Source organism: Mobula hypostoma, chromosome 8 (genome assembly GCF_963921235.1).
Source record: "Mobula hypostoma chromosome 8, sMobHyp1.1, whole genome shotgun sequence".
NCBI lineage: Eukaryota > Metazoa > Chordata > Chondrichthyes > Myliobatiformes > Myliobatidae > Mobula > Mobula hypostoma.
Window position 1 is genome coordinate 21,262,700 of NC_086104.1, and position 22,543 is coordinate 21,285,242.

Below are 22,543 nucleotides of genomic sequence, written 5' to 3' on the forward strand. Positions count from 1 at the left end.
GTCGGGTTCGTTTCAACGGTCGGCGTTTGAACGGTCGGTGCCTTCCCGCGGCTGGGCCCGCGCCGCCAGTGGGTCTTGTGGGGAAGGGAAAGCCGCGGGCAATCTGCGGGAGTCGGTGGGTGAGCGGACGGTGGCCCGGTCACCGCGCCGGGGGTTTGGGTGACATCGTAGAACCGGAATGGTCGATGACGGTACTGATGGGGTGGGTGAGAGAGGAATGGTGGTGCTTATAATTAAGGGTGGGCGGTCGAAGTGGCTATGTAGGGTCGTGTTGGGATGGTGGGCGCGGAGGCGAGTTGGTGATAGTGTTATGTACTTAGTAAAGCGATTAAAATATAATCACTAGAAAGTCTGCAGATGCTGGAAACCGAAGCAACACGCACAAAGTGCTGGAGGAACTCAATGGATCAGGAAGTATCAATGGAAATGAATAAACAGTCGACGTTTCGGGCCGAAACCGGTCTTCGGGACATGATCAGTGAATGCTAAAACTAAACTCTTGTATGATTTAGAATCTTGATGTCCACAATCAGCACTGGCGGCTATCCAAACAAAGTCACGAGACATCAAAGTTTTGTTGCTCTAAGTATGAAACTTGCATTATGAATATTTTAAACAGATGTATTGGGGCGTCTGAAGGATTTTTAAGCCGTAATGTACAACATTCCATCACTTTATGGAAATGAATTGAATTGGGTATTTGATGCAATCAACGCTTTTAAAAATAATTTAAACAATTTAAAAGAAGGGATGGATTTGCTGCAGCTCAAGCGGCTGCCAGAAATTTAATCAGTGGTATTTATGCACGATTACTAATGTAAATACTACATCATCGTCATCTGTTACCCCTGTTTCTTTCTTCAGATGTTTCCACTGTTTCTTGTTTTAATTAAAATTTATTCAGGAAGTTGACTTTGCCCCAATCCTCTGATCCTCCAGGTCACATAACATTGAGCAGTAGTTGTTTATTCCCGTGAGTACTCTATACCCTTAGAAATTCACCATTGGGTGAATTAGAGATGGGTCTCTAATTTTAATTCTTTTTTATATACAGTATATATACACTGTAATTTATAGTATTTTTATTAGGTGTTGCAAAGTACTGCTGCCACAAAACAAATTTCACTACATGTGGCAGTGATAGGAATTCTAATTCTGAAAGTACTAAAACTAATAAGTCAAAACTTATTTGTTTCTTCTTCAGTAATGGCTGCACTTAACTTCACTGATCAAGATATTCAAGAGCAGTTGAATTTGTTGGGCTATCACAATGTCCCACAACATCAACTTCGAGAGTTCAGGAAAGGTAATTTAGTTATATTACACTGAACAGTAGTTGTACACAATAACTTTGTTCCCATGAGTAATCTTTTTACACCCTTAGAAATTCACCATTGGGTGAATTAGAGATGGTCTCTAATTTTAATTCTACCCTGAATAAGGAGATAATTAGTGGAATATTGCAGATTATATGATCTTGTAGAAGTTGTCATTCCAAGTCTGCATGGATCATTTGTGTTGGTGTTTAAAATTCAGCTTAAAACCTGACTGCAGAAGGTTAGGTAAGTGGAATATGAGGTGCTGTTGACTGATTCTAAGATCAAGCACAATGCAGTACCTCTTGTGAGAATGTGCTTGTTATACTATAACAGCTATTGTGAACTATTAAGTTACTGAAGAGCTCCATTAAGTTCAGTGCCAGCTATGATTAATATTCGTAGCTTTTCTCCTCCACCAAATTTTGGAATATCTTTCTTTAAGGTAAAATAAGGCTATTAAGGTTGATTGTTGTCTTCCTGTACCTTGTTTCACATTGGGTGGCAACCTTGCCATTTCTTCAGCATTTTTGACATTTTTACAAGGCCAAGTTGCTAGCTCAATGCTCAACCCAGTGCTAATGGAAAGCTGCCGAATTTGACCCTGGGACCACTTGCCTCAAAGTCTGGTGTGTATGCCACTCTGCCACCAACTAGCTAAAGGCTAATAAGATATGGTAGTACAGGTTGACCACCAATTTTCAAGAAACTGATGGTTCAGTGCCTCTTTTAATTTGGATGAAATTACGAGATGTAGTTTGCCAGGCAGCATCTCTAGGAAGAGGTACAGTTGTCGTTTCAGGCTGAGACCCTTTGTCAGGACTAACTGAAAGAAGAGCTAGTAAGAGATTTGAAAGTGGGAGGGGGAGATCTGAAATGATAGGAGAAGACAGGAGAGGGAGGGATGGCGCCAAGAGCTGGACAGGTGATTGGCAAAAGGAATATGAGAGCATCATGGGACGGGATGGGGTACGAGGGGGAGGTGGGGCATTAACGTAAGTTAGAGAAGTCAATGTTCATGCCATCAGGTTGGAGGCTACCCAGACGGAATATAAGGTGTTGTTCCTCCAACCTGAGTGTGGCTTCATCTTCACAGTAGAGGAGGCAGTGGATAGACATATCAGATTGGGAATGGGACATGGAATTAAAATGTGTGGCCACTGGGAGATCCTGCTTTCTCTGGCGGACAGTGCGTAGGTGTTTAGCGAAACAGTCTCCCAGTCTGTGTCGGGTCTCGCCAATATATAGAAGGCTGCATCGGGAGCACTGGATGCAGTATATCCCCCCAGCCGACTCACAAGTGAAGTGTCGCCTCACCTGGAAGGACTGTCTGGGGCCCTGAATGGTAGTGAGGGAGGAAGTGTAAGGGCATGTGTAGCACTTGTTCCGTTTACAAGGATAGGTGCTGTGAGGGATGGGAGGGACGAGTGGACAAGGGAGTCGTGTAGGGAGCGATCCCTGCAGAAAGTCGGTGGGGGGGGAGGGAAAGATGTGCTTAGTGATGGGATCCCATTGGAGGTGGCAGAAGTTGTGGAGCAGATGTGCATGAAATGGGAGAGATACACTTGAGAGCAGAGTTGATGGACATCTCCTTAGTCCTGGAATGAAAAGCCTCATGCTGAGAGCAGATGCGGCGGAGACAGAGGAATTGCGAGAAGGGGATGACATTTTTGCAAGAGACAGGGTGAGAAGAAGAATAGTCCAGATAGCTGTGAGAGTCCGTAGGCTTCATCCCAGGACGAAGGAGATGTCCTTTTTTTAAAGAAAGGGGCTTCCCTTCCTCCACCATTAACTCTGCTCTCAAACGCATTTCTCCCATTTCATGCACATCTGCTCTCACCCCATCCTCCCACCACCCCACTAGGAATAGGGTTCCCTTGGTACTCACCTACCACCCCACCAGCTTCCGGGTCCAACATATAATACTCCGTAATTTCTGCCACCTCCTACGGGATCCCACCACTAAGCACATCTTTCCACCCCCCCACCCCTGCTTTCCAGGCAGGTAGTATTGAGGAAACAGGCAGGATGCAGAAGGACTTTGACAGATTAGGAGAATAGGCAAGAAAGTGGCAAATGAAGTACAATGTTGGAAAATGTATGTTCATGCACTTTGATAGTAAAAATAAATGTGCGGACTATTTTCTAAACGGGGAGAAAATCCAAAAATTTGAGGTGCAAAGGAACTTGGGAGGCCTTGTGCGGAACATCCTACTTGCTGGTAGAGTTGGTGAGGAAGACAAATGCCATGTTATCAGTCATTTCAAGAGGTCTAGAATACAAGAGCAAGAATGTGATACTGAGGCTTTATGAGGTGCTGGTGAGGCTTCACCTTGAGTATTGTGAATAGTTTTATAGAAACATAGAAAACCTGCAGCACAATTTAGCCCCTTCAGCCCATAATGCTGTGCCGAACATGTCCTTACCTGAGAAATTACCTAGGGTTACCCATAGCCCTCTATTTTTCTAAGCTCCATGTACCTATCCAGGAGTCTCTTAGAAGACCCTGTCGTATCCGCCTCCACTACGATAACTGGCAGCCTATTCCACACACTCATTACTCTCTGCATAAAAAAACTTGCCCCTGACATCTCCTCTGTACCTACTTCCAAGCACCTTAAAACTGTGCCCTCTTGTGCTAGCCGTTTCAGCCCTGAGAAAAAGCCTCTGACTATCCACACGATCAATGCCTCTCATTATCTTGTACACCTCTATCAGTCACCTCTCATCCTCCGTCGCTCCAAGGAGAAAAGGCTGAGTTCACTCAACCTATTCTCATAAGGCATGCTGCCCAATCCAGGCAACGTCTTTGTAAATCTTCTCTGCATGGTTTCCACATCTTTCCTGTAGTGAGGCAACCAGAACTGAGCACAGTACTCTAAGTGGGGTCTGACCAGGGTCCTATATCGCTGCAACATTACCTCCCTGCTCCTAAACTCAATCCCACGATTGATGAAGGCCAATGCACCATATGCATTCTTAACCACAGAGTCAACCTGCGCAGCAGCTTTGAGTGTCCAATGGACTCGGACCCCAAGGTCCCTCTGATCCTTCACACTGCCAAGCGTCTTACCATTAATACTATATTCCGCCATCATATTTGACATACCAAGATGAACTACTTCACACTTATCTGGGTTGAACTCCATCTGCCATTTCTCATCCCTGTTTTGCATCCTATTGATGTCCCGTTGTAACCTCTGACAGCCATCCACAATATCCATAACACCCCCAACATTTGTGTCATCAGCAAACTTACTGGTCACCGACCTCCATGCATAATATGACCAGTCTATAACCACTCTTTGCCTTCTGTGGTCAAGCCACAAATCAATGGGCTCCTCATCTTAGAAAAGATGTACTGGCATTGGAGAGAGTCCAGGGGAGGTTCACAAGGATAATTCCAGGAATGAAAGGGTTATATGAGGAATTTCTGATGGCGCTGGGTGTGTAGTCGCTGGAATTCAGAAGGATGAGGGGGAATCTCACTGAAACCTTTCGAATGTTGAAAGGCCTAGACACAGTAGATATGGAAAGGATGTTTCCCATGGTGCGAAATTCTAGGACAAGAGGGCTCAGGATAGAGGGGCGTACTTTTGAAACAGATGCGGAGAAATTTCGTGAGCCAAAGGGATATGAATTTATGGAATTTGTTGCCACGTGCAGCTGTGGAGGCCAGGTCGTTGGGTGTATTTACAGCAGAGATTGATAGGTTCTTGACTGGACATGGCATCAAAAGTTACAGGGAGAAGGCTGGGAATGGGGTTGAGGAGGAGATAGAAAAAAAGGATCAGCCATGAGTGAATGGCGGGGCAGACTCAATGGGCCAGATGGCCTTATTCTGCTCCTATGTCTTACAGTCTTGTGGTCTTATGGCACGCAGCACCATCTGTGACAAGACTCACTTTGACAAAAGCATGCTATTTTTATTACTTACATTGCACTTGGTGGTAGCCCCAATATTTTGTGCTTAATTTTTGCTTATTTTACTTAAATTTAATGCTACCTATGGCTTTTAAGGTAACTGCAAGTACCAGTGGTCGTGTCAAATGTAAACATTGGTCCATATCGATCCAAGAGAAGGTTGAAATGTTGAACAATCTGGACCAAGGTGTTTCTGTGCATAATCTGGGTAACTTGTATGGGATTGGTTTGTCAACCATTTAATCATCACCCGATCATGCTCAGTGTTCTTACCAACTTTCATAGTTTTTCTAATGCTCATTTGCTTTAGCGAATACTGTTTACACAGAATGGTATTTTTTTTTCTCTTTGGTGATATAAGGAGGGTTAGAGAAACAGACAGGGAGAGATCAAAACACATGAAACAACTTCACCTGGATGAAATGTTTAAAAAGATAACTGAGAAACAACATTCTTTGTAAGCACAGTAATTAATAAATTTACATTTAATTAATAATCCTTTTTAAGCTTCTACAGTCCATTTTTGCCATTATTATTGTGTGACCTCGTTTAACCTGGCAAAAACCTTAATCCGGCAAGGCTCTGGAACTGAGGGTGCCAGAAAATCGGTGGTCAACTTGTAATAACTAATAGTTCAGATTAATAATGATCTGGTGTCATGCTTCAAGCAAGATTTGTTGCCACAGTTAAATGTGTTATTGCTGTTTCATTTCCTCAGATCTGGAAGAACTGATCAAACATGAGTATTCAAAGTCTCAAGGCTCCAGTAATGCCAGTTCAGAATCATGTGGTAAAGTAAAGCCATAATTCACTTTGTTGAAATCATAATTTATCTCTATTTTTGATTTTTAAAAAGTTATTTGTCAATCAAATTGAGATAAAGTAAGTAAAAAGTAAATAGTGAAAAATTCTTCTCAACTTGTATTTAAATATAGATTTAATTTTGTGTTTGAGAGTATCAAAAGTTGGAAGGACTTCTATGAGCCATCAACATTCCTTGCTTTGGATAGGTATTACAATTATAGGAATTATTAAAATATTAGTAAGTATGTTATTCCATAATTTGAAGGGAGTGGGAGTTAGAATTCTGCAGATTGTAACACTACTTAGTCATGGAGATATACAATGTGGAAACCTGTTCTTCAACACTGATAAAATCAGTTGCACATTTATGCTACATGCATCCTATTTTTGTTTGGGCCTCATTCTCATCAACTGTATCCACATTTTATTACTCAGCTATCTACTAGGGGCAATTTGTAGTGCTGGTTATCTTTCCAACCCCACACATTGTGGAGATTTGGGAGGAAGCTGAGGAGCCAAAGGATACCATATAGTTACAGGGGGAATGTGCAAACTGTGCACAAATGCACCTAAGATAAAGATTGAGACAGCGTTGTACTAGTGCACCATAGTACCACTGCTGTCATTTCATGAGTCCTTTTCTCTCTCCTGATCACATCAATAATGGGCAAACTATTGGAGAGAATTTTTAAAGACAGGATTTAAAGGCATTTGAAGAAGCATAGTCTGGTTAGAGATAGTGAACGTGGCTTTGTGAGGAGCAGGTCATGCCTCGCTGGCCTGATTGACTTTTTCAAGGAAGTGACTAAAGAGGTTGATGGTAGAGTGGTGAATGTGGATTTTAGTAAGGCATTTGACATGGCAGGCTTACTCAGAAATTCGGGGGGCATGGGATCCAGAGAAACTTGGCTGTGTGGATTTGGCATTGGCTTGTCCACAGAAGGCAGAGTGTGGTAGTATATGGAATATTTCTGCATGAAGATCCTTGACTTACATTGTTCCATGGGGACCCCTGCTCTTTGTGATTTTTATAAATGACTTGGATGAGGAAGTGGAAGCATGGCTTAGTAAGTTTGCAGATGACACAGAAGTTGGTGGAGTTATGGATAGTGTAGAAGGTTGATGTAGGTTGCAACAGGGCATTGATAGGATGCAGAGCGGTACTAAGAAGTGGCAGATGGCGATTAATCTAGAAGAGTGAAGTGATACACTTAGGAAAGTTGAACTTTAAGGTAGAGTACAAAATCAATGGCAAGATCCTTAACAGTGTGGAGGAACAGAGGGATCTTGTGCTCCAACTCCTTAGATTCCCTCGTAGTTGCCATGCAAGTTTGTAAGGCGGATAAGAAAACCTCCGTGTTTAATTTCTCTTCATCACCTTTTCTTGTCAGGTTTTATCATCTGTAGCCCTTTGCTGCCTCCATCAGTCACCTGTCAGCATCTTGTAATTTCCGTCTGTATCTCCCCAACCTAACTCCATCTATCAGTCAATCCCTCCTCACCTGGATCCATTTATTGTTGACCAGTTCTTTCCTCCCCCTCCCCTCACATCTTTATACTACGAATCACCCTTCTTTCAGTCCAGCTAAGCATTTCTATCCAAAATGTCAACTGTCCATTTTCCTTTCTAGATGCTGAATTCCTCCAGCAGCTCACTTTTTTAAAACCAATATCTATAGTCCCTTGTGTCTCCTCTTTATAATATAAATTGCTTACCAGGAAACCGGCTAGATTTAAATACTTTTTATAAGCCAAACAATTGATACTAGAATGTACAATCATCACAGCGATATTTGATTAGGGGCCTTTGATCTGTAACATTACTCTGCTTCTCTTTCCATGGATGTTGCTTGACTTGCTGTGCATTTCAAACATTTTATTTTAATTAATTCAATAATTTATATTGAAAATGCTTAATTAAAAATAATACATTTAGTAAGGCATTAATTATTGTCATTACTTTTAATGAAGTGAATGGGATTAAGCTGTTTGCACCCATTTCAATTTAAAGATTCCTCATAAGAAACCCTGAATGGAAGCAGGACAATGTGAGTGACATTTGTGTGCATATGTGTGAAAAGAGCAGTTGCTATAGGAGAACTGTTGTTTCATCATGCTTTCCTCAAAATCTGGAATGTTCATGCACATCCAGTGTTTCTTGGCCAATTTCACATCAATTTCAAAAAAGTGTTTTTATATTAATACACAATAGTGTTTAAATCATTCCTGATAGCATTCTAAAATATGATAAAGTTGCCCGAGAAAAAACTCTGAAGCAAAGATTTAATTAATCAAACCAATTTACTTGTAAATTTTGATGTCCCTTGTATTTAAGTTTTTGTTATATGGCTGCAGGATTTCATCCCTAACAGAAAATGTTCCATTTTGTATTTAATGACAGAATATGTAATAATTTAATGTATTTAAATTTACTAAGTGGTAAAGATATGCAGAAGAAAGGATGCTGCTTTTTTTTTATTTTGGAAAGTTGATGTGGTAACTTCTTATCAAGTTTCACAGATGAGAAATAGTTCCTTGGAACAGCCCATTTTAGCCACCCAGTGTACATCGCAACAAGATTTCAGCTCTGAAAAAGAGAATCTGGTGAGTAGAATATTGCTTTCTGCGAAAAAGAACAGGAGAGAGAACATAGATTTAATTTTGTTAAAATCAGCAAACTGAATATAAAATTGTAATATACTTTGGGATGTCTTTCGGGGAGAAAGAGTTGTCCATTTAAGAGAGATGAAGTAAAATGTCTTTTGAATTCCATCAAAGGGCAATGAAAACAGGTTCCTTGAATATTTTCAAATTAGACGATTTGAAATTGCAGTCAGGTCAGCCGTGAACTTGTTAAATAGCAGAGTACGGTCAAGGGACCAAATGGCCTACTTCGCCAGATATACACTATATGTTAATACTGTCTAAATGCACCAGCTTGTTGAGATTATGTCTTGAGATCTGAATTAATCCATAGAACCTGAGTACAGTGACTTGCTTATGATGCAGTTATGCATAAGTTATATTTTTAAATTTGTATCTTCTTCTCTAATGCTTGTAGCTTTCATATAAAAGGGATATTTTCCATGGTTACCCTTCAAAATTTCATCAGAGCGACTCATACAGCCGGTATACAGTTGCCCCGAATCTGTGCAGAAGCACATCAGCACCATCTAAGTTAATTATTCAGAAAAGCCCAGATCAGGAGAGTAACAGCAGTCAGATGCAATCTGAGAACAGCAGGACAAGCAGCCCTGAAACACTCCCTGAAAGCAACAGAAGACCTAATATTAAGAGAAAAGTATTGCGGTATGTAAGCTGACAATTAAATTTTTGTTGGTGATTAAAGATTTTGTGAAAACAGAAAGATTTATTGATCTGTATTTAAATTTCTTATATTTAACTGACATTTAAATTTTCATACCATTGGATTCACAATTTTCAACAACATTTTCCAACTAAATTGAAGCACTGAAATAATCAGAATTTAAATAATTTACAAAGTTAACGCTTATAAAACTTAAGAAACTGCAAAATTCTTTGTGAATATCCAAATTAAAAAATTGCTATATATCGCTTCCATAGTTAAAATGTTCTTGGAACCTTCCTAATTGTACTGTTGTTCTGCAAATGTAGAAATTTTCATGATTTTGTTTCTGTAAGCAGTATATTAAATGAATTAATCAATTTCTTCATCGAAGAAATCTCTTGAAGATGTATTAAGTATTAACACAATTCTAGATTTGTGTAGTTCTCTGGCTATTTATATATACGGTTCCATAAAGTAACTAAACATTGCAATTGGGTACATATTTCGATTAATGCCAGCCTTACATACATCTCTCAATATACACATTTTGGCAACTACTTTTTGATAAAAAGGGAAACAATTTTTGCTGTGCATTATACATAATTTCACGTTATAAGTACCATTTCTGGATTATTTAAATAGTTTTGGCTTTTTTCTCTCTTTGTCTCCTTTCCCCTCCCCATCCTCAAAAAAAATCTGTAAAATGTAAGAATAGGGTGAGGAATTTTGCTCATAAAGGAAATGGTATGTAAATATGGAAACTGATCATTTTCTCATTTTTGTATATGAGTTTCAGTTTGCATTTGCATGAATTAGATGAAATTACTTCTGTTGAGTACTTAGAAAACTCATTGCTGTATCTATTCATACAATTCATTGCAGGAAGAAGAATGGACAGTTTCATGTTTATGATGAGTCGACAATCACTGAAACAGAGTCTGGTAAGTGCCATGAGCTGGTTGCATTCTCTCTCCTTGGTGAACACATATCCTTTCTCATTATTATAGTGCAGGTTAATCTATTAGGCAGATTGCACAAAATAAGATACTGTATGCTTGTCATTCAAGTCTTGGATCTATAGTAATTCAGTCATTCAAATCATCTTGTAAGCCTCTTACGCTGTTATTTTCCTTGTGAAAGAGCTACTAAGCCTCTCCATCTGCTGAATGTGTTGCTTGGTGTCCACTAAAAAAATAAACTGAGTGTCTAATTGTTAATAGAATAATGGTATATAAATCAATACAAGAGCAATGATAATAAAAATAATATTTGTTTTGGACTATAGAACTGAGCCAAGAAGATAGAACAATTTGTGTTATCTTTACAGTGTTGGTGAGCAAAGGAATCTTGGAGTCCAAGTTCATACAGTAGCTCCCTGAAAGTGGCTACACAGGTTGATAGGGTGGTTAAAAAGGCATGTGGCATGCTTGCCTTTATTAGTTGAGGCATTAACTTCAAAAGTCAGGAAGTTATGTTGCAGCTTTATAGAACTGTAGTTATGTTACATCTGGAGTATTGCAAACAGTTCTGGTTGCTTTATTATTAGGAATGATGTCAAGGCATGGAGAGGGTGCAGAAGAGGGTTACAAGGATGCTGCCTGGATTAGAGGGCATGTGCTTAAACGAGAAGTTGGACAAACTTTGGTCACATTGTCTAGAAAAGTGGAAGCTGAGGGGATATCTGATGGAGGTTTGTATGATTATGAGAGGTATAGAGTAAACAGCATCTCTCTCCAGGGGTTGGAATGTCTAATACCAGAGGGCATGCATTAAGGTGAGAGGGGCAAATTTTTTTACAGAGCGTGGTGGGTTACTGGAATGTGCTGGTGGTAGAGGCTGATACGTGAGGGACTTTTACATAGGCACATGAATGTGAGGAAAATGGAAGGATATCGACATTGTGTAGGCAGAAGAGATCAGTTTAGTTGGCCATTTGATTACTAATTCAATAACCTTTTCATATGCTGTACCGGTCTATGTTCTGAAATGATAAATGTACGTGAGATATTAAAAGGAATGGGTTTCTTTTGACATGAGGTAGATATTTTGAGTCAAAACAGTATAACTTCACAGGATCAGACCAGCTATACTTCAATCAGTTCTTTTAACCAGATGCTCATGCTTGTCCTGAATAGCATTAAAAATATGTCCACTACTATCGCTTTGGTCAGGATTTTATTCCCAATAAGTGTGAATCAGTTTTCAAACTGCCTTCTGGAAACAGACAATCATTGTTTATTTAGAGGAGATTTGATGTTTTGTTGTACGTATCCTTAATTTGGGATTAACTTTGAAATGAGTTACAAGCTCCTTGGTAATCTTTAGAATGATAAATGCCTTGTGTTTAAAAGTTTAAAAATGTAAGAGAAGATCATTGCATTGCAATCAGTCACAGGTTTGAAACCTGTTGCCTAGCTGAAGTCACCTCATTTGGATACTACACTTGGAGCCATTCAAACCTCATGGCCAGATTTGTTTTTATCAGTTTTTTGTCCAAGATGAGGGGCGTCTTGTGCTAGGTGTTCATTGTGCTTGTCTATTAATAACAGAAGGAATTGTTTGGTCACACAGACATTTAGACAAAAACATCTCTGCACACAACCCACTCCTCATGCCTCTGCTCCAATCTCCAGATAAATAGCCATAAGTGGTGAAATATGCAACCTTTAGGAGAATGAGATATTGTAGACATGTGAAGTTTAAAAAGAATCTGCCTTATTATCTACTATTCTAGTAGCCACAAAACATGATCATCAGTATTTAGTCTCATATCAAATAATTTGCAATAGATACATATGTAAGGCAAAGCATTAATTCATGAAACAGTTCTGTTGAGAACAGCCTGGATTTAAACACTTAAGAGTGAAAAGGCAAAATTTGGTGGTTCTTTGGGAAAGATAATCTCCATCTGTTGATCTTTCAGGTACATGAGGAATTTGAGTTCTTCACTATTGCTCACAGTCAGTTATAATCCTGTTATGAAAATATTGGAGAACTTTTGCATTGTTTTTAATATAAACATGACATACCAACACAACCGATTGACAGATGACGCAATAGCCACAGCTCTACACACTGTCCTTACATATCTGGAGAAGGATGCTTATGTGAGAATGCCCTTGGACGACAGCTCAGCATTTAACACCATAATTCCCTCAAGGCTCGACAAGAAGTCAAGTCGTCACTTCTTATTGTCATTTCGACTATAACTGCTGGTACAGTACACAGTAAGAACGAGGTGTTTTTCAGGACCATGGTGCTACATGAAACAATACAAAAACTACACTGAACTATGTAAAAACAACACGAAAACTACACTAGACTACAGACCTACCCAGGACTGCATAAAGTGCACAAAACAGTACAGGCATTATAATAAATAATTAATAAGACAATAGGTACAGTAGAGGGCAGTAGGTTGGTGTCAGTCCAGGTTCTGGGTATTGAGGAGTCTGATGGCTTGGGGGAAGAAACTGTTACATAGTCTGGTCGTGAGAGCCCGAATGCTTCGGTGCCTTTTGCCAGATGGCAGGAGGGAGAACAGTTTGTATGAGAGGTGCGTGGGGTCCTTCATAATGCTGTTTGCTTTACGGATGCAGCATGTGGTATAAATGTCTGTAATGGCATTTACCCCGATGATGACCTCAGCTGACCTGACTATCTGCTGCAGGGTCTTGCGATCCGAGATGGTGCAATTTCTGAACAGGCAGTGATGCAGCTGCTCAGGATGCTCTCAATACAACCTCTGTAGAATGTGGTGAGGATGGGGAGTGGGAGATAGACTTTTCTCAGCCTTCGCAGAAAGTAGAGACGCTGTTGGGCTTTCTTTGCTATGGAGCTGGTGTTGAGGGACCAGGTGAGATTTTCTGTCAGGTGAACACCAAGAAATTTGGTGCTCCTAACGATCTCTACGGAGGAGTCGTCGATGTTCAGCAGAGAGTGGTCGCTCTGAGTCTTCTTGAAGTCAACAACCATCTCTTTTGTTTACATTCAGAGACAGGTTGTTGGCTGTGCACCAGTCCGTTAGCTGCTGCACCTCCTCGCTGTCTGCTGACTCATCGTTCTTGCTGATGAGACCCACCACGGTCGTGTCATCGGCGAACTTGATGATGTGGTTCGAGCTGTGTGTTGCAGCACAGTCGTGGGTCAGCAGAGTGAACAGCAGTGGACTGAGCGCACAGCCCTGGGGGGGCCCCATGCTCAATGTGATGGCGTTGGAGATGCTGCTTCCGATCCGGACTGACTGAGGTCTCCCAGTCAGGAAGTCTAGGATCCAGTTGCAGAGGGAGGTGTTCAGGCCCAGTAGGCTCAGCTTTCCAATCAGTTTCTGAGGTATGATTGTGTTGAATGCTGAACTGAAGTCTATGAACAGCATTCGAACTTATGTGTCTTTTTTGTCCGGGTGTGTTAGGGCCAGGTGGAGGGTGATGGCAATGGCGTCGTCTGTTGAATGGTTGGGATGGTATGCGAACTGCGGGGGGGCAGCAGGGTCTTGATGTGCCTCATGACGAGCCTCTCGAAACACTTCATGATGATAGTCGGGACGGTAGTCGTTGAGGCAGAACACTGAAGACTTCTTTGGCACAGGGATGATGGTGGCGGCCTTGAAGCACGTAGGAACGATGATGCTGCTCAGGGAGATATTGAAGATGTCAGTGAGAATCTCTGCTAGCTGGTCTGCACATCCTCTAAGCACTCTGCCAGAAATATTGTCTGGTCCAGCAGTCTTCCGTGGGTTGACCCTGCACAGGGTTCTCCTCACATCGGCCACGGTAAGATACAGCACCTGGTCATTTGGAGGAGGGGTGGTCTTCCTCGCCGCCACGTCATTTTCCGCCTCAAAATGAGCGTCAAAATTGTTCAACGCGTCTGGGAAGGAGGCATCACCAGCATAGGCAGGTGGTGTTGTCTTGTAGTTGGTGATGTCCTGAATGCCTTTCCACTTGCACTGTATGTCGCCACTGTGCTGGAAGTGGCTGTGGATCCGCTGGGCGTTTGCTGCTTTGTCTCTCTGATGGCACGGGACAGTTTGGCCCTCGCTGTTGTTAGGGGTGCCTTGTCGCCTACTGTGAAAGTGGAGTCACGGGTCCTCAGCAGTGCACGCACCTCCGTGGTCATCCATGGTTTCTGATTAGAGCGTGTAGTGATGGTCTTGGCCACAGTGACATCATTGATGCACTTGCTGATGCAGCTAGTCACTGATGCCGTGTACTCCTCTAAGCTGGTAGTCGCCATCGGTTGCAGTCTCCCTGATCATGTGCCAGTCAGTGTGCTCAGAGTCCTCAGCCTTCACGCTGCCTCGTGCAGCTAGATCCTGACTTCCTATCAGATGCCAGCAAGTGGCAAGAGTGGGCTCCCTTGCCTCTGCCCTTCTGACCCTCAACACAGGTGCCCCTCGGGGCTGTGTCCTAACTCCCCTCCTTTACTCTCCGTATACCACCGACTGTGTCGCCACCCACAGCTCCAATCGGCTAATTAAATTTGCTGATGATACTACAGTCAGCCCTCCTTATCTGCGAGTTCCGCATGCGCGAATTCAACCAGCCGCGAATCGAGAAAACCCGGAAGTGCTCTTCCAGCACTTGTCGTTCGAAAATGTAGACTTTTTTTTCTTGTCATTATTCCCTAAACAATGCAGTATTACAACTGTATACATAGCATTTACATTGTATTAGGTATTATAAGTAATCTAGAGATGATTTAAAGTATACGGGAGGATGTGCGTAGGTTATCGTGGATCGGGATAAAAAAAAACAAAAGTTCTCTTACTAAGTAAGTCGGAACAGGTACATCCGGTATTAGTTAGCATCAGTTAGTCAAACGTTTGTGTTAGTATATAGTATATATTTTACCTTTCTATGCATATAAAATACTTAAGAAACGTATGTTTCAGCGCCGGGCTCGGGAACGGAAGTTCCCGAGTTCGATCCAGTGACAGATCGCTCCTGAGCGCGCTGTCCATCCCTGCTGGGTTGATGTGGAGGATCAAAAACCGAAAACCCCAAACCCCAAAATTAAACCACTGCGTTGCTGCGTAATAATGGTTGCTTTAATTGGGCAGGGCCTTTCTCATTTTATCCTTTAAAATTGTTCCGGTCGTTGACCGACTGTAGCCTAACACTTTTCCAATGACTGATGGTGTTTCTCCTCTTTCTGATCACTTTATTATTTCCACTTTATTTTAAATCACAAACGTGATTATTTTCGTCAACAGAAACACTGCAGATTCAGAGCTCCGCCGCCAGGTCCTAATGACCACCGCACTGAGACAGGTTAAATAAGGTCCGGGGTTCCGCTGGGTCCTAAGGTCCACCGCATTGAGCTAGGTTGAATAAGTGACTTGAGCATCTGCGTTCTTTGGGATCTGCGAGGGGTCCCGGAACCAATCCCTCACAGATAAGGAGGGCCGACTGTACATTGATTGGCCTAGTCTCAAATAATAAGGCGGCCTACAGAGAGGAAGTCGTCACCCTGACACGGTGGTGTCAAGAAAACAACCTCTCCCTCAGTGTCACAAAAACAAAGGAGCTGATTGTGGACTATAGGAGGAATGGAGACAGGCTAATCCCTATTAAGATCAATGGATCTGGGGTTGAGTGGTCTGTACATACCGGCTGTGTGGTGAAAAAAGCACAACAGATGGTTGAAGAAGTTTGGTTTGGGCCCCCAAATCCTAAGAGCTTTCTACAGGGGTATAATTGAGAGCATCCTGATTGGCTGCATCGCTGCCTGGTCTGGGAACTGTTTTCCCCTCAGTCGTAGGACTCTGCAGAGAGTGGTGCAGACAGCCCAGTGCAACTATAGATTTGAACTTCCCACTATTCAGGACATTTACAAAGACAGGTGTGTAAAAAGGGCCCGAAGGATCATTGGGGACCCGAGTCACACCAACCACAAACTGTTTCAGCTGCTGCCATCCGGGAAACGGTCGCGCAGTATAAAATAAATGACCAGCAGGCTCTGGGACAACTTCTTCCACCAGGCCATATATTACAAATTACTATGAATTGCACATTTAGATGGAGGCATAACGTAAAGATTTTTACTTCTCATGTAAGTAATAAAATTAATTCAATTCAAAAGTAACTTTTGTTCTGGAACTTTCTTTAAAAGATGCAGGCAGTGAATTTGGACAGAACAGATTTCAGCCCCTCAGCAATATAGCAGAGTCTGACACAGAAAGTGAAGAATTCAGCAGCGTGCTTGGAAGGCGACCAAATTCTGCCCAGCCCTTCTTCACAAAAGATCTGGTAAATAACTTGAAGTGTCTTGTTTTTTTGGGAAAGGACATTATTTGTCAGTACATTTAATAGCTGAGCAAGATAAAATTCTTTGTGTACTTTATAAATGTTCATTTAATCATTAATATTTTCAATATAGAAATAAATAAGAGTATTGGAAAATAACTTTTGAGATGCGAGAGACATTGTGGAGTATTGACAAACCCCAATTAACTTGATGTACAAATGTTTGTATATTTAGTACTAAACTTGTATGGTAAAGGAATTTTGTGCTGATAGAACTTAATTTTCCAAGGCTTGCTGAGACCATACTAACAAGCCTTGTCACTTAAAAAAAAAAGCACTTTTCTTTCTGCTGTAGTGGACCCAAAAACTTATAGGAGGTGAAGGCTACAGTTGTCTCTCGAATGCACCAAAGTCATGTGAGTGATTACATTTTATGTTTTCTATATTAGCTTCTAATTTAAGCACATTTCAATCTTATACAAAGTACAAATTCTCAAAAGCAACACACACAAAATGCTGGAGGAACTCAGCAGGTCAGGCAACATCTATGGGGAAAAAAAAGTACACAGTTGACGTTTCCAGCCGCCTTCAAAACCAGGAAGGAGTCAGACTAAGAAGGTGGGGGAGGGGAGGAAAAAGTACGTGATGGCAGGTGATAGGTGAAACTGGGAGAGGGGAAGGGGGTGAAGTAAGGAGCTGGAAAGTTGATTGGTGAAAGAGAAAGGGTTAGTCATGTAGGAAGACATCCCTGTAGAAAGTGAAGTTGGGGGAAGAAAAGATGTCTCCCTTGTCCCTCCCCACTGATCTCACTCCTGGTACTTATCCTTGCAAGCAGGACAAGGCCACACCTGCCCCTACATCTCCTCCCTCACTACCATTCAGGGCTCCAAACAGTCCTATCAGGTTAGGTGATACTTCACCTACAAATCTTTCGGAGTCGTTCACTGTGTCCGGTGCTCCCAGTGTGGCCTGCTGTATATCGGTGAGACCTGAAGTAGATTGAGATACTGCCATTGAGCACTTTTGCTTCGTCCGCCACAAAAAGTGGGATTTCTGGATAACTACCCATTTCAATTCTATTTCCTCAGTCCCATTCTGACATGTCAGTCCATGGCCGCCTCTACTGCCATGATGAGGCCACACTCGGGTTGGAGTAATACCACCTTGTATTCTGGCTGGGTAGCCTCCAACCTGATAGCATGAATGTTGATTTCTTGAACCTCCGGTAATTGCCGGAATTCATTTTATGTATTGTAACTCCAGAACATAAAACTAATTGAAAGAAAAACATAGCACTGGGATAACATTAGTTTCATTTTACTTTTCAGGGAGGTGTGCAAATATGATGTGGTGTGATGATGTACGCCATTCACATACTTTTGCATATAGTCTGTAATGAATTATGTAAACAAAAATTACTTAATCAAAAACATGAACGTCAATTTCTCGAACTTCAGTAATTGCCTCCCCTCACGATTCCCCATTCCTGTTTCCCTCTCTCACCTATCTACTTACCTGCCATCAACTCCCTCTGGTGTTCCTTCCCTTTCACTTTCTTCCATGGTCTTCTGTCAGATTCCCTCTTCTCCTGCCTTTTAGCTCTTTCATCAATCAAATACTCAACTCACCCATTTTCATCTATCACCTACCACCTTGTACTTCTTCATCCCCCACCCCCCACCCCATACCTTCTTACTCCTTCCCCCTTCCTTTCATGCGGAAGGGTACAGCCCAAAATGTCAGCTGTTTACTTTTTTCCATAGATGCTGTCCGACTTGCTGAGTTCCTCCAGTATTTTGTGTGTGTTGCTTTGGATTTCTGCAGATTTTCCTGTTTGTGACAAATTGTCAAAAGATGTTTTCTAAAAGTATTATTGAAATTTAAAGGTAATCAGAAACATTGAATTAGTTTTCTATTTTTTTGCTTTATTTTTCAGTCCATAAGGCTATTTGCCTTTGCTTGCACCCTGAATCTGGCTCTCAACTGTGTAGTGTATTCATTGACCCATGGAACTATTGTTATAGAAGTTGTAATAGTGTTTGGTAACATTCCTATAAAAATAAACTCCAGCTTTAACTTCTCTCTAAGCCTGAGCACACTGAGGTCAGTATTGCCAGTGGTCCTATTTTTTTGTGAGGCTTTGAACTGTGGGAGAAGTGCTATTTGGGCATAAGATCCCATTAAACTTCAAACATTTCTTAACTTGGTTTATAGGACTGAGAGAACTGGAGATTGCTTAGAATAAACCTTTAAATGATTGGTAATTTGTTACCTATGCTTTCAGATATTAGTATGTGATGGAAACTCATACTTTCTAACCAAAATGCTCATTGTTATTTACCCTTTTCAAAATCAATGTCTGGCAGTTATAAGACCAATAATGGACCATCCTCACACAAGAAACTTAAAGAAAACTGATCCTGTAGCAAAGTGAGTGTTGGCTTCATTAATTATTTCTATTCCATGTATAATTCAATTCAGGATAATTTGTTTCTTTTTGACAGTTGTTATATGTACCTACTGTATCCTTCAACATCACTCTGTCATTTACATTCTCATGAAGTAGTTCAGATGCATTCAGTGTCCAAGACCAAATACAGCTACTTTGCCAAAGAACTCTTAATCCATATTCTCAGTATATTTCCTTGTATCACTTTAGGCTACTTTATCAACCTCCTATTTTTCCACACTTCCATTAGTCTGATTCTCTTACCAGTCATGAGGATAATTTTATAATGAAAGTTAATCTATCAACCAGTATGCTTTTGGGGTGTTAGAGGAAAGCAAAGCTCCAGGAACATACATTGTCATAAAGCCAATGTTTAAACTTCATAGATGGCACTCAGGATCAGCAGTGAATATGGGCTGCTACAGCTGTAAGGCAAAGCACAATCTCGTGTACCACGACATTCTATTTCTTTTAAATAATATTGACCCTGACTTGTCACAGTTGAAAGATCAAGTTTAATTGCTGCTTTTTGAGAGTTTGAAAATTGGGGTTAGCTTTTTCACCATTTTCTTGGTAAGGAGAAGGAAGATGATTGTTAGGGGACTCTGAGGGAAAAGGATAATGAATATAGATAAGGTGAGAGAATTAAATTTGTTAACTATACAGCCACTGTTGTGAAAAATAAGAATGCAATATACTTTGCAGTAAAATTAATTCATAGTTTGTTCTGGTACTTATCACCTTGATTCCACGTGTGATTCTGCCTACCATGACTATAAGTATGATGTTACTAAAGAATTCCAGAAAAAATTCAGAGTTGGAACATTTTCATCCAAATCATTTTCACTCATACAAACTTTAGACCCAATTTTTTTGTGTAACTATGATGCTGCAGTTGAGTTTTTAAATAAACTGGGGACAAATTTAAGAGCTAATGTTCATAACTATTCTGAACATGGATTTTACTGGCAGATTTCACTGTTTTTATTGTCAGATATTTTGAATACAAGCGAAACTGGGAAACTTTCAAAACACCAGGAGAAAAGGATAGGAAAGAATTACGATGGGGTATAAGGGTATGTAACCTACTTAAGGAAATAGCAATATCTAAAACATTAGCACTATTGGATAAACCTCAATTATAAATTTTCTTTCTTAGGAACAAATGCTTTATAAAAGTCAACTACCTCAGGTATGTAATATTTTAATTTTCCTACTGCCTTCCCGCATCATTTTTCCACAATCACTGCTAGAGGACAAATTTACTTGAATCATGATTGTCGTCATAATTTGATTTACATCATTTAAAAATCTGGTAAATAAGTAATAGAATTCTAATCACAATCATTTCAATTCTCTAAAGATGTTTGAATATCACTTGGCAAGTTATTTAATTGAAATCACATTATTGAAAATAGATGTCCTTTTTTGCTAATTTGGCTTTTGTACAAGCTTCTAGATAACTAGCACTTTATCAAAAGCCTAACACTTCTTGAATTTTGCTTTTCAGAAACCTCAACATATTTATGTTCCCAATAACTACATTGTACCAACGGACAAGAAAAGATCTGCATTACGATGGCAGATTAGACACGAGTTGGCAAATGGAACCGTTCCCCAGAAGTTTTTCTGCTCCTTGTAGCTACAAATGCAGACAATCAATTCAATTATTTTATTGAAATAAAATAAAAGCTTATTTTTAAAACCCATTTTATACTTTATTCTCAAGAAAAGTCACTGTAAGGTAGTTTGAATGGATAGATGGGGGAGAATCTGGTATCGTGCCACAAAAGCTTCTTCTCTAGAAAACCAACTGCATCCAATGTTAGAACCAAGGTCTCATGTTTCAGCATGCTGTAAACATTCAGCGCTGAAAGAGAATGCAGCAGAATTTCAGAAAACTATGAATGTATGCTAAATCAATGTTACAACAATAATACTTAAATCACAGGTTGACCTAAGCTTACTGCAGGAGTGCACACAAGAGTTTGTGCACGTTGATCAGTTCTGCATCTCATTTCCTAGAAGGCATTTAATACTGTAAATGAGCTGCTATTATCAATTAGAACTTTGTGCAACAATGGGCGAGCACAAGAGGAAAAAAGTAAGAATAGAATATTCTGCATATTGTGCAAAGGCAAGCAAATATTTAGCAAGACTTCATACTTTTTTTTCCTAAATGAATTAGACCACATTAATTACCACAAATTAGATCAGGCTATGGCTATTATTAAGCCAGCCAATGGTGTAATGGCATCAGCATAGGGCTTGGAGGCAAGTGATCCTGGGTTCGAATGTGACCAGCTCCTTGCATACTTTCCATCCATGCTGGATTGACCATCATGCTAGCAACTCAGCCTCGTAAAAAAAAAACAGACAAAATGCTAATGAAATGGCAAGGTTGCTGCCTGCTGTGTCACAAGGCACAGTGAGGAATAATGGCTATTATTAAACATTAATGGAAAAATAGGCGACTCTAAGTATTTCTGAACTACCTCAAATTCAAATATAATTTGCATTACACTGCTAAAAGCCATAATTTGTAGTAATATACAACTTACCCACAGACTTGATTGCAAAAGTTTTAATACATAATACTCCTCAATGTACCAAATTCACTCAAGATTACACTTCCTGGGGCTCACGGCAATGTGTAACAATTTTGTTTTGAATAATAGTCTGGCAACTGAAATCTGACCATTTTGGTCAATGCACCTTTTTGAATTAGGGCCAACAAGACTTGCGATTACTCACATATAATTCTGATTAGTTGATCCAACCAGAATTTTTTTTTAAATTGGTAAAAACTGCTAGGGACAAAGTAAAAAAAAAAAATTGAGAAACAAATTATGTGCCATTTTGTTACTTGGTGGATGTGGAGGGAAGGGATTAGATTGTATTGTTACAACTTTCTGTAAAGCAAATATATCATCTGCAGATGTGTCAAAAATGCAAGTTGAAAGAAATCAATTATCTATTAATGTTTATGTTTTACTTCCCCATGAAAAATTCCTTACAGGATTTTTTTCCATATCTCAAAAGTTTAGCTTGTGATTTCGGAAGTGCGCAAGGACAAATTTCTATAATCTGAATAGCTGTAACACAGGAGTAGCCTATAGCTATTGTTAATGATCAAAATCTTGCCATGAATTCTGTACATTTTCTTTAATTAATAGAACCTGTTCCAGAGATAATTACAATCTAAAATGGCATGAGATGATCTTTATTGGAACAATAGTTGGAAGGTGAGTTTTCCCCTCACTCCCTTTTCAAAATTGAGATTGGAAATGGATAGTAGTTTCAGATATTAGGTCTTTACAGAAATTAGTATTGAAATAATCATTGATCATGTGGATAGAGGCTTTCCCCAGGGCTGAATTGGCTAGCATGAGAGGGCATTGTTTTAAAGTGCTTGGAAGTAGGTACAGAGGAAACGTCAGGGGTAAGTTGTTTTTTTTTAAAAAAACGCAGAGAGTGGTGAGTGCATGGAATG

The 22,543-nt window shown here is 40.4% G+C and overlaps 2 protein-coding genes across 8 annotated transcripts in view; one reads left to right on the forward strand and one right to left on the reverse strand.

Moving 5' to 3' along the window:
- On the forward strand, window positions 1-20,755 carry hyls1 (HYLS1 centriolar and ciliogenesis associated). Of its 6 annotated transcripts, XM_063055554.1 has the most exons (13): window positions 171-202; window positions 513-586; window positions 1,205-1,306; window positions 5,959-6,030; window positions 8,557-8,648; window positions 9,106-9,353; window positions 10,237-10,295; window positions 16,468-16,604; window positions 16,957-17,017; window positions 18,968-19,031; window positions 20,045-20,126; window positions 20,210-20,242; window positions 20,561-20,755. In XM_063055554.1, exons 1-13 carry the CDS (start codon window positions 186-188, stop codon window positions 20,690-20,692), a joined length of 1,173 nt encoding a protein of 390 aa, XP_062911624.1. In that variant the 5' UTR covers window positions 171-185; the 3' UTR covers window positions 20,693-20,755. The 6 variants fall into 6 exon arrangements, with proteins under 6 accessions (XP_062911627.1, XP_062911629.1, XP_062911626.1 ...); XM_063055557.1 differs by lacking the exons at window positions 171-202; window positions 513-586 and adding an exon at window positions 1-33; XM_063055559.1 differs by lacking the exons at window positions 171-202; window positions 513-586 and adding an exon at window positions 6-115.
- The window catches only part of mrpl4 (mitochondrial ribosomal protein L4), a 23,512-nt gene continuing 21,602 nt past the window's right edge, over window positions 20,634-22,543 (reverse strand). For both annotated transcript variants that reach the window (XM_063055561.1, XM_063055562.1), the window contains exon 9: window positions 20,634-20,920. In XM_063055561.1, coding sequence (XP_062911631.1) covers window positions 20,775-20,920 — 146 coding nt within the window. In that variant the 3' untranslated portion in view covers window positions 20,634-20,774. The remainder of the gene's footprint in view (window positions 20,921-22,543) is intronic.